At 37.4% G+C, this 13146-nt stretch overlaps 1 protein-coding gene across 3 annotated transcripts in view; it reads right to left on the bottom strand.

Moving 5' to 3' along the window:
* The window catches only part of AP2B1 (adaptor related protein complex 2 subunit beta 1), a 129357-nt gene that overhangs the window by 100174 nt on the left and 16037 nt on the right, over positions 1–13146 (bottom strand). For all 3 annotated transcript variants that reach the window (XM_030296903.2, XM_030296905.1, XM_030296904.1), the window contains exons 4-5: positions 10444–10579; positions 8353–8598 (exon numbers count right to left, since the gene is read on the bottom strand). In XM_030296903.2, coding sequence (XP_030152763.1) covers positions 8353–8598; positions 10444–10579 — 382 coding nt within the window. The remainder of the gene's footprint in view (positions 1–8352; positions 8599–10443; positions 10580–13146) is intronic.

The following is a 13146-nucleotide window of genomic DNA, read 5'->3' as shown; positions in this document are numbered from 1 at the left end:
TTATTTATCACCTCTACTATGCAGATGAGGATGGAAAGAAGTCCAGGGAGCCAAGAAATGATAGAACCAGCATACAAACCCAAGTCTGTCTGGCTCAAGAGTCTGAGTCTTAACCACTATGCTATCCAGTACTGGGGAGAGGAAAAGATACCATTTCATAATTACAAAGCACTTTTCTGTTTTTGAGACACTTTCATACAGAGTGAGTCAACTCTTTATAAAAAGAAGTGATTAAATACAATTTGGTATTTTGGATTGAATCCTAGAATAGCAAAAGGACATTTGTGTTGAAACAGGTGAAATTCAAATAAAATCTGTACTTTAGTTAATAATAACGTACCAATGCTAATTTCTTAGTTTTGACAAATGTGCCATGGTTATGTAAGGTGTTAACATTAAGTGAAAGTGACTGAAGAGTATATGAGAACTTTCTGTACTATCTTTGCAACTTTTCTGTTATTCTAAAATTATCCCCCCAAATGAGCTTATTAAAAAAAAAAAGGAAGAAGAAGAAGAACAACAACAACAACAACTCAGGGGTACTTGAATGGCTCAGTTGGTTAAGGGTCCTACTCGTGATTTGGGCTCAGGTTATGATCTCACAGTTGTAAGATCAGGCTCTGCATGGAGCCTGCTTGGGTTTCTCTCTCCCTCCCTCAAAATAAATAAACTTAAAAAAATGTAAAAAGAATAAAAAAATAACCTATAAGTTAGTAACAACTGATAGAAAACTGATTTAAAAAGAAGTGAGAATCACAGAAAGATTTCCAGAGTTTATTACACAGGAAACAAAAATCATTTACTTCCTCTATAAGCAGAGACAGAACAACACTCAGATCAACCAATGGGAGATTCAAGAGCTGGGCAATCGGCCTTATATCAAAGCAGCCTCTAATGATTCTACTTACTCCATTCCTGCAGAAATTGCTCCTCTTTTGGTACCAAATATAACATTACTCACATGGGGAACCCAGACAGACTGAACATATTACCTCCCACATTACTCTTATTAAGTGCCTACCACCTACAGGCACTCTCACATGCACCTAAAATTCTACCAGCTCCGGAACTCCTTTATGGACTTTTAACACGAAGAACGTTATGTATTTCTCATTTTACTTACGTATGAAATTGTACTTTAAAACTCTACTTATTAATATACATTTAGGGATAACAGAAATCATAGAAAATACTAAATTAGGTGAAGTCATGAAGTTTTTCTATGTGCTCTAGACTGATCTTTGAAAGACAACATAGCCCACAAGGGCATCATTTATATTCTGATAAAAATCCTCAAATTTACAAAATGATCTAGAGACTTGAGTTTTTCAATACGTACCATCTCAGACTGACTGACAACAAACCACAACTTTCTAAGGCCTAAATAGAAATTATAATAATCAGAAAGTATGCAATGTTAGGTCTGTTCCTCAATAGCTACAGTTTCATTAAATATTTGCTATATATCAGGCATTATTTAAAATTTTTTGATGTTTTTTTAAATAAAACTTTAATGTTTATTTTTGAGATAGAGAGAGAGAGAGTGCATGCACGCATGAGTAGGCAAGGGGCAGAGAGAGAGGGAGACACAGAATCTGAAGCAGGCTCTAGGCTCTGAGCTGTCAGCACAGAGCCCGACACAAGGCTCAAACTCAGGAAGCAAACTGTGAGATCCTGACCTGAACTGCAGTCGGATGCTTAACTGACTGAGCCACCTAGGCGCCCCTACTGTTCATTTTTGGGAGAGAATGAGAGAGTGAGAGTACGAGAGTGTGCACAAGTGGGGGAGGGGCAGAGAGAGGGAGACAGAGGATCCCAAGTGGGCTCTGCACTGACAGCAGAGAGCCTAATGCGGGGCTCGAACTCACGAAACTTGAGATCAAGACCTGAGCCGATGAGCCACCCTGGTGCCCCAGGCATTATTTAAATTTTTAAATTATTCCTTCATATTCAAAATAATTGGGTAAAATAAGCATTATTACCTTTTTAAAGACAAGGAAACTGAAGCTCATTTTAAATAACTTGCTAAAGGCAACATTTTTATTAAGCAGCCACACCAGGACTCAAAACAGCAGCCACTCTGGCCCTACGTGGTTATATGCTATTTCTATTACTTCTATAATCCAAATTTTTGCAAACTTAGCACTACTGACATTTGGGGATGAATAACTGGTTGCTCTAGGGAGCTGTCCTGTACACTGCAGGATGTCTGAAGTAACCCTGGACTCTACCCACTCGATACTAGCAACATCCCTCCGGTTAGCTGTGACAATGAAAAGTGCCCTAGATATTGCCAAATGTACCCTGGGGAGCAAAATCGCTCCCAGTTGAGATCCACTGCCATAATACCATGCTGCTTCTACATGCTGGTGATGGTCACCAAAAAGACGTGACTGCCTTTTGACCTGTGAGCTGGCACTGGATCACTGGAGGCTTCTCATCCTATGTCGATCCTTGGAATGTGGGTTCTGTTTGTCTTTCACTTGCATGGTATATGTGAATGAACCCAGTTAAAGCCTCTTTATAAAATTTTTATAAGGCCTCTTTATAAGATAGCTTTCTAGAATAATTTCTAATTAAAAGAAGCTAACTGGTTTGTTTATTTATTTATTTAGAGAGACAGACACATTGTGAGCAGGGGAAGAGGACAGAGAAGGGGAGAGAAAGAGAGAATCCCAAGCAGGCTCCACACTGTCAACACAGAGCCTGATGCGGGGCCCAAACTCACCAAACTGTGAGATCACGACCTGAGCCAAAACTGAAAGTCAGACACTTAACTGACCAAGCCACCCAGGTGCCCCAAGATGCTAGCAGTTTTAACCAGGACTTTTGCTAAAGGCTATTCTGGGCCAAGCTGAGGCTATTCTGAGAACATACTGCTCGTGCAGAACACTCATCAAACAGAAATAGGTTTCCTACTTATTCAGTAATTTGTGCTTTGGCAGAGAGGACAGAGCAGAGGGAAGTGGGGCTTCCCAGGGCAGCTCTCAGGGTGACTGATGGAAGCAGAATGGAGAAGGTTTAGAAGACATTAAAGGGGCAAAGTCCTAAGCCAACGGGACTCAGGAGAGCCGAGTTCACAAACAAAAGAAACCATGCGATGGGGTTGTTGGGAGTCTCAGGAGTGGCAGACTCTAGCATGAACATGCTAACTGAAGTCAGAGTATCTCAAATGCCTTGGAGGAAAAAATAAAAACCATAGTAAAGGAGGGAAAATCCTAATGTACGGAAAAAAAGCTACAAAACAATCACTATCACCCAAAAGTGCATTTTTTTTCTTGTAAATATACATTTGGTGGAAATTCTAAAAATTCTGACATCTGTGGGCGCGCCTGGGTGGCTCAGTCAGTTGAGCACCTGACTTCGGCTCAGGTCATGATCTCACGATTTGTGAGTTCAAGCCACATGTTGGGCTCTGTGCTGACAGCTCAAAGCCTGGAGCCTGCTTCGGATTCTGTGTCTCCTTCTCTCTCTGCCCCTCCCCCACTTGTGCTCTGTCTCTCTCTGCCTCTCAAAAATAAAATAAAATGTAATAAAATGTAATAAAATGTAATAAAATGTAATAAAATGTAATAAAATGTAATAAAATAAAATAAAATAAAATAAAATAAAATAAAATAAAATAAAATAAAAAAATTCTGACATCTATGAAGAAGTCATGGGAGCTATTCTCCTGTAGCTCCAAAGTGGTTGCTCATTCTGAATACAGGTTTGCTTTCAAAATAATGAATTAATAAAATCTGCATCTGAAAATAAGTTTGGCTCTAATTCTCTCAGAAAAGACTGTACTATATGAGTCTGTACAGCTATCAACGGCACCAGGACCTTTTAAGTTAATATTGTAGCAATAACGTTAACCCTGTCTAATGTCTATTTCATAGTTACAGGAGCAGCAGCCATCATTCTCATGAGCTCCCATAAGCCAAGCACTTGAATATGTGCTTTTTTTTATTTAATTTTTTTTAATGTTTATTTATTTTTGAGAGGGAGAGAGACAGAGCGTGAGCAGGGGAGGGGCAAAGAGAGAGGGAGACACAGAATCTGAAGTAGGCTCCAGGCTCTGAGCTGTCTGCACAGAGCCTGACGCGGGGCTCAAACTCATGAACCGTGAGATCACGACCTGAGCTGAAGTTGGACGCTTAAGCAACTGAGCCACCCAGGTGCCCCTTGAATACGCACTTTTTATACCACAGCTCAATAAATACTCCTAACACCTTTCTACAATGGCGCCCCTCATTCAACAGAAGAAGAAACTCAGTGACGTTGAGCTAGAATTTAAGAGAATTTTTTTACTTCAAAGTCTGTCTTTTCTCTTTCAAATAGTATTTCACTGAAAGTCTGCTTTAACTGTTATAAATGGGATAACTATAGGAAAAGGAAGTACGTGTGATCCCCCCCAGAAAGACAAGAAATGAAAACAAATCTATTACTTGCAGCAAGGTACCCTACTCCCAGGAATGAGCTTGGAAATCAACATAACCCCAAAAGTATTCAGATCTTGATCAACATTTTACTCTCCGATTTCAAAGTCATTTCTGCAGGTGCTTTCACCTTTAGGATGCCCTTCTGAAGTGAGCTATAAGAAAATTACTAAAGCAGAACCCCCTGGAAACGTTAATTTTTTTTTTTTTTTTTGCAAGAGATTCTAGTATTTTCTGGTGCAGTGCTGCCACCGTGTGGAACAACTTCTAAAACAGTGCAACAAAATACCCTCCAGAGCAGAAGAGGACTCAAGTATCAGAGTAAGGAGCTTGAGAGGATTTCCACAGTAAAACAGGTCTCAGATAATTAAAGGCCTTCATATATTCAAAATTTTAACCATTTTGAAACAATAAAACAGTTCTAAATGTGTACGTGTGAATACACACATTTAAATTCTATTGTAGACATACCTCTATGAAGACAGTGACCAATAACGGGTATTGGGACTCAGAACTAGGTTAGAATCCTGGCTATATTAGCACTAGCTGTAGGACTCTGGGATAATTTCCTGAGTGTACACTTCTTGATCTCAACATGGAATAACCTCTACTGCATTGGGAAGATAAGAGAACGAAGCAATAAATCGTAAGTAAAAGCATGTATCTGGCATAGAATGCATTTAAGTTTAAATTTCCCTTTTCCTAAGAACGTATGGTCATCAGAATCCTTTGGAATCTCTCAGATGTTTGAGCTATTAAACCTTACATTCATGTACTCACCTGTTTCCTATCAACAGTATTTGATCTAGCTGATAAAAAAGGAAAATCAGTGGTCTAAATGCCAGTTGTAATACTTTTTGGCAAAAAGCAGGACATCGATTGAGATGAAAAGTATGGGTTCGAGATCAAAGGTAGGCATGTGTGTCTGTTGGCTATCTTAACACAAACTTTTCAGTTCTTCACTAAAACAAGCATGAAGAGCTCAAAAAATAATTTGAATAAGAGTATGTAAAACAAGACCAGAACAAGAGTAAGGCAAGTAAGGCACAAGCTTAAGGAGACACTCCACTTTCAGGCTTCTGCAGGTATGGAGCTGGCACCTGAATGTGAGTACCATTTTAAATTTTGCACCCTGTGAGCCTTGCTAGCACTCCATTGAACAATATCAAGGGAAAAGTTCTGCTACTGAGAAATGTGACGAGAATCAAAAAGATTTTCTATTTAGAGAGCGATAGGTCCAATGATAATTAATGCTGACACCTGCTCTAGGAAAATCGGCAATAAAGACACAGTAAACAAAAGTGGCTCCTGAAAGTTTCTCAAAATCTACCAGGTGACCTTAAATTTTCTCTAAAAGTTTCCTCAAAGGTAACTTGTGAAAATCCCCTGAAATCACCTCCTGATAAGCTGTAGTAAAAACAGATTAGGAAATTTTATTAAGAGTATTATAGTTTAATATAATGTTATATTAAATTCAAACAGAGACCCACTGATGTGTTGCCTATTTATATTACTTACATAGGTAGGTATGGCATGGGGGAAAACAGGTAAAACAAGCCTAGCACATGCTGATAATTACCGAATCTGATGATGGTAAATGGATTCATTTCACTTATCTCATTTTCATTTAGTCACTTTAATTTTGAATATGTTTGAAAATTCCCATAATATAAAGTATAAATAAATAAATAAATAAATGGCATACATGTTACTTGAGAGTAGAATCTGGCCAAAACCAGCCCTTCCTCCATAATGAAACCTTAAAATAAGTTAAATTAGGCTTGTTCCAGAATCATTCCACCCTCTCGACTGATCTGGATAAAGTTTTAAGTTCTAAGTGCTTGGGTATAAAAAAAAGAAAAGAGCAGAAAAAAGAAAAAGCAAACCTTTACTAAACCATCAGTTACTCCCTATCCCTAATCATCTAATTTTGTAGGTTCTACTTTGAAGAATTTACATTAGTGTAAAAATGCCTTTTTCTCCCCAAAATGGAATTGCCTAAATAAGTTAGAATTCATTTTCACCTCACTCCACTCCACATTCCTAGTCCCACTATTTAACAAGTTTCCATGAGTGCACAATACCCTATTCATCTGGATGCCTGAAATTGGGAGCATGGAAGCCAAATACTTTTCATCTTCTCATTTGTCCTCAGGTAGAAAATTTCCAGTACAGCTGTTCAGAGTAACAGTGACTCAGAAACAACACTAAAATACAACTTAGGACCAACTACACAGTCTATAACATAGATACTAATGCCTTGTAAATTTCTTTCTTCCTTTTTTTTTTTTTTTTTTTTTTAAAAAACTTATTTGAGAGAGAGACAGCACACATGCAGGACAGGGGCAGAGAGAATCCCAAGCAGGCTCTGAACTGTCAGCGCAGGGCCTAACATGGGGCTCAAACCCACGAACTGTGATATCACATGACCTGAGCCAAAATCAAGAGCTGGACGCTCAACCAACTGAGGCACCCAGACGCCCCTATAAATTTCTTCCTGTATGGAATAAAAAAAAGTGGGGGAGAAGTCACATGATCTTACTTGAGGTGGAAAAAAGGAAAGGCTGAATCTTCTTACTGATGATGACATCCTATCAGAAGTCATAGTTTAAGTACATCCATATCTGCACCCACTTCTGTACCTAGAAGGTGGCTAAAAAGATTCCTGATGATAGTAAGTACCATAGTACCTTAAAAAAAAAAGTGGGGCTTGCTTCATCCTTTGACCTTGATACTAAACTTGAAGGAGAATAAACAGAAGCCAAGGCTATTCAAAGAATAAGATGAACCAAATGAAATATCAAAGCAGAGATCTGAGTGGGTAATTTGCAAGTGAGAGGCAATGTCTATTTCAAGGCAAATTCCAGAAAGTTCAACAACAAGAAAAGTATTCAAAGGTTACTCATTTGATTAACTCACAATTATTCACCTCTAAGTAAATATTGTATTAGGCAAAAAGGGGAGAAAAGGTGGCCATATTCCTTCATCTTCTCAGCAATGATACTTTGACCAATCATTGAATTCAAATGAGCTCCAGTTACCAGCAGAGTCAACATACCACTTGGGACTTTCTCCCCTTCATTATATGGACAAAGTTAAAAATGTTAATATGAGAAATAAAAGTACTCCAAACTTTAAGGTGTTAAGTTGTTTTCCAGCTCCTAAATGTTTAAAGTTTTTTTGTTTTTTTTTTTTGGTTAAGTTTATTTATTTATTTATTTATTTATTTATTTATTGAGAGAGAGAGAGAGAGAGAGAGAGAGAGAGAGAGAGAGAGAGAACGCATGCACAAACAAGCATAAGCGTGGGAGGGGCAGATAGAGAGGGAGAGAAAGAATCCCAAGAGCAGGCTCTGCACCATCAGCACAGAGTCTGATGTGGGGCTGGAGCTCACCAACCTGTGAGATCATGACCTGAGCTGAAACCAAGAGTCTGACGCTCAACCGACTGAGCCACCCAGGCACTCCTAGCTACCAAATGTTTAAAACGTTAGCTGTCAAAAGAGAATCTTGTCCTAGAATTTTCCTGTAGAAGAATGCATAAAAATCACTAAGCAATAAATATAACTTTGTTTCTATTGCCACACTGCTAGAAAAGACCACAAACATCTGAAGAAATCATCTTTAAAAAACTGCTATCAATTTAAGGTAAAATCCTCTTAAAAAAATGATGAAAGAGCCGGTTGCTGAGCAAATACAGGGATAGGTATGATGCAAAGGTTTGCTTTAAGACCCTAGTATTTTAGTAATTGGTTTTCACCTCAGAAACACCTACAGTGTGAGACAGATAATCTGAGGGACACACAGAATTCATACTTCCCACAGCTAACCTAGGTTTCAATGTCCCAAACATAAGATTTGTTTTAAACATGCTTTTTTAAAAGGGACCCATTTTAAGCACTATTCTCTTTATAAAAGCAGAAGTTTGTTACCATTGGATTTGAATCTGCTATGAGATCCCGCAGAGAATCCAGAAATCCCTGATCCTCTACCATTTGGGCATTGATATCATGGAGTTTTGCCACACAGACTGCTGCTGTTTTCCGAACATAGGGATCTTCATCCTTCAAACACTTTCGGAGGGGCTCACACAGATATTCTGTAATCTTGTCCACCCGGATGCACCCCATGGTCCTGACTGCCAAGGCCCGAATGAGAGGATTAGGATCTTCACAGTCCTTTAAAAAAAAAAAAAAAAAAAAAATCATTGACAACTGTAGGTGTACATGGTAACTAAAAGTAAATAGTCTAGTTTATACAAACCACAAAAAAATATTTCCTTAATGTAAGCTTCCAGTTACATTCTATATCAGAACATAAATCATCCCATGCTATTGTTTCCTAAGTACAAATCTTAGTTGCCTATTTAAAAGTTTAGCTTAGAAAATCATTTAATTGTTTCATAAACACAGTGAAGAAATGTCCAGAAGGGCAGCACCTTAGTGAGCTGGTAATACCATCCCCATGGCTATTAGTGGACCTCCCTTAACAACAGGAAAAAAATGAGGAATTGAAAAGATGTGTTCCACTCCAGAGCCAGTCTGCAAATATCAAGTAGAGAGAAAAGAGGTTGGGACTTTCTGGGGCCTACAGCCAAGAAAGCAAAGGAGAGAGAAACTGGTTTGTGCCTGCCCCAAGTTCCTGGAGTTAAGCAGCAGAGAGAGCCCTCCAAGATCCCAATTAACATACATTCTCCTTTTTTTTTTCCCCCCAAATGAGGGATTTATTTACTTATTTATTTTTAAGTGAACTCTACACCCAACATGGGGCTCGAACTCATGGACCCAAGTTCAAGAGTTGCATATTCTACCAACTGAGCCAGCCAGGCACTCCTACATTCTCCTTTATTAGCAAATGCTTCCAAATACAGTACAAATAGAATACTCCTTAAATTGCACTATGCTAAAAATTTTCTTTAAACATTCTAAACCTTGTATACACCAAAGTACAAAACAAGTAAACTAAATTATCTTTCCAATGATGTAGTCCACCTATGAACCACCAGAAAGAATGTTATGTTCTCTGATTTTGTACAATGTAGCTAAACACAGGTAAAGAACAAAAATTCCATAAGAAAGAAAGCATATAGTTTATTTTTCAGAACAGTTTAATAAAAGCTAATTTTAGAAATACTGTCTTTTTTTTAATGCAGACTAAATTCCCAACAAAGGGGAAAAAAACAGCAAAAAACCATATATATATATAAAATATTAAAATATGTATTTTTTAATAGGTACAGCCTCATTATGTCCATCAAATCTAATGATAGGAAAACTATGACTGCATGTTCAATAATAAGAAATTTCTTAACGGTCAATTTTTTAAGATGTGAAAATTGTAGTTATGTTTAAAAAAGAGATCTTATTCTGACAAATGTAAGGATGAAATTATTTTTCATCTTTATCATGTTTGGGATTTACATTAAAATTATCTAGTAGGAGAATGAGGAGGAGTCAGGAAAGCATGTATGGGAGAATAAATAAAACACGACTGGTCATGGGTTATTAACTACTGCAACTACAAGATGGGTAGGAATTTATAATACGATTTCCTCTACTTCATTATGTTTGAAAGTTTCCATAATAAAAAAATTAATCCAGTGTTAAAACCTATTCAGTAAGACAAAACAGAGGTAGTAGCTCCTGTGGTTTCTACTACTTCTAACTCATAAGCATAATTTTTACAAAGGGAAACTAGATAAAGCCCAGGTTACTGAAACTGTCAGCCTGGGTAGGTAAAACATTAAGGCTTCTTCACCTGCTTTTCTTCTTCCATCTGGCAAGGACACCAAGACCAGCTAACTGAAAGCTCTCCATATGGTCTGAATTGGATGACAAATGCTGGCATAAAGAAGGCTTAAAAACATGAACATTCCTAGTCAGTGCCAGTACTTCTCCAGAGGCCCTCTTTTGGAACAGAGGTTGCTTATTTGCAATGCAGACATTAACTATATCAAGAAACACTTCTGAAAAGGTTACTTGAGACAGAAGAGACTGGTCTTGAGTCCCTGGGGGAAATGTTACCTTCACAAAACTGTTGACAGCCATGATGGCCATGTCTGGCTGACTCTTGGCGTAGTTCATCAAATAAAGGTACACGAGCTTCTTTAATTCCAGATTGTCGGTTTGCATACAGTTCACTACATCTGGAAAGAGAGAGCTGAGAGGAGAAAAGAGAAAAGAAAAATGAAAAGATGTTGGTGTCAAGCCAATGGATAGAACCTGAAGAAATGGCCTTATTTTACAAAGTGATCTGATGCAAGGACAAATGTCCCCACGGTAATAATAATTATCTCAACTGAGATGAAATTCTAAAGAAACTGTAACCCTGGGTCTCAAGAAAGTCTCTAAAAATAGAGTTTTTAAGAAACTTTTCATTACAAAAATTCCTAACAAATAGAAACAGCAGTATAATGAACCCAATATATCCATCACCCAGCTATAAACAAGTATTAATACATGTCCTCGATCCATTCTCCTTCCCTCCCTGTCCCTATCCCATCTAGTTGCTCTGGATTATTTTTAACCAAATCCTAGACATCATATAATTTCACATATAATATTTTAGGACATATCTTTTAGAAATGTTGCTTTTAATTTTTTTTTTTTTTTTAACGTTTACTCCCTTTTTGAGAGACAGAGACAGAGTATGAGCAGGGCAGGGGGCAGAGAGAGGGAGACACAGAATCCGAAGCAGGCTCCAGGCTCTGAGCTGTCAGCACAGAGCCCGACATGGGGCTTGAACTCACAAACTGTGAGATCATGACCTGAGCCGAAGTCAGACACTTAACCAACTGAGCCACCCAGGCACCCCTGGAATGTTGCTTTTAAAAAAACAGTCTTTATCACATATACAAATTAACAGTAATTCTACATATCAATTCATTGTAGGTTCAATGCACTATGGTTGCTATACTTTTTAAATGTTCATATTCTTCTATCCTTGGCCAGTGAGAACTTACTCAGTTCGCTTCTGAGTCCCTGGGATGTGACCCTGTATTTTCACCAGTTTCCTTGCTTTCTGGTAGGACATGATGTTCCATCCAGGATCACTTGGTTCATTTCTAATCTTACAATTAAAATCAGTCATTTTTCTAAGACGTCCTGATTCCCTTCTAGTGGAATTTATTCTTTCTTTTTTTTTTCTTTAGTTTATTTGAGAGAAAGAGCAAGCGAGCACGTGCAAGTGGGGAAGGGGCACAGAGAGAGGGAGAGAGAGAATCCCAAGCGGGCTCCATGTTGTCAGTGCAGAGCCCGACAAGAGGCTCGATCCCACGAACTGTTGAGATCATGACCTTAACCCCAAATCAAGAATCAGACACTTAACCAACTGAGCGACTCAGGTGCCCCTATTTCTTTATTCTTAATATTACGTATTCAGACAATGAAAATGAGTCTCCTCAAATATAAAAGGAGTTTACACTTTTTCCAAGTTCAAGTCATTTCATGATTTACTACTTTCCTGTAAAGCCAAAGGAAAGTGGCATCATTAGTTTAGAAGGTGAGCTTATTGGATTTTAACGTATAAGCTGTATTTTTAAAATATAGGTGAACTATAACTTTATGAGATTAGCAATTAAACTTCCCCTTAAAGCTTTATCAAAGTACTGTAAAACTTCTAAATACTTCTGAACATCTTACTACAAGTACACAGAAAGCAAATGTCAGTATATTTCTACAAAAAGGAGAATGGCTGAAATAACTGGTCAGATGGTACAACTCCTGGACACACACACACAATAAGCAGAGATAGTTATTTACAGAAAGGAAGATGGACAGCAAAGTCAAAGAATCCACCTTATCTCCAACGAACCAATGACTTCTGCTCTGAAAGGCAAACTGTTTAATCAATATACATAGTTTCAAGCACATGTAGATACTCAACAAACACTAATTAACATTCCCCCAAAATGAATGTTCTTTCCATTTCTTAGAATAACTCATGGGCAAAACAACTAAAAACTGACAAATGTGACACATTAACCAACAGCAAATTTAAGATCCTGAGTAATTTAATTCCAACAGCCTGCCCAAGATCAAAAAGATCTTGGTCAAGAACAAAGTTCTAGAGGTAAAAACTGTTAAGTATCAACCTATAAAGCTAGAAAGTTGATTTTTCCAATATGGTAGCCACTGGTCATATGTAGCTACTCACTGGCAGTGTGGCTAGTCTGAACTATGATGTGAGATATATATATATAGATATATGTATATATACGAGATATATACATACGAGATATATATATATACGAGATATATATATGTATATACACACACACATATACATATACACATACATATATATTTATGTATATATAAAATACACATTGGATCTTGAAGACTTAGTATGAAAAATATAATGTAAATTACCTCAATAATTTTTATTATTTTTAAATTTCATATTGGAATGATACTCGATATACTGTTAAATAAAATATATTATTAGAATTTCATCTATGTTTTATTTTAACTTGGCTATCAGAAAATTTTAAATCATATATGGGGCTCACATTGTATTTCTTTCTCACAGCACTGAACTTGAAGTTACTTGGAGGGGAGACTGAAATATGATAACCTATGAACAGCTCAGCTCTATTTATTCTGCCTCTTTGAGCTATCTAGGCACGGCACAAATCCCATCTCCTCCGAGAAGTGTTCTTCAACTATTCCTATTTACATGTATCTCTCTTTTGTAGAATTCTTATTGCCTTTAATGTATACTCTAGT

Source organism: Lynx canadensis, chromosome E1 (assembly GCF_007474595.2).
Source record: "Lynx canadensis isolate LIC74 chromosome E1, mLynCan4.pri.v2, whole genome shotgun sequence".
NCBI lineage: Eukaryota > Metazoa > Chordata > Mammalia > Carnivora > Felidae > Lynx > Lynx canadensis.
This window is presented reverse-complemented; position numbering and strand designations above follow the sequence as displayed.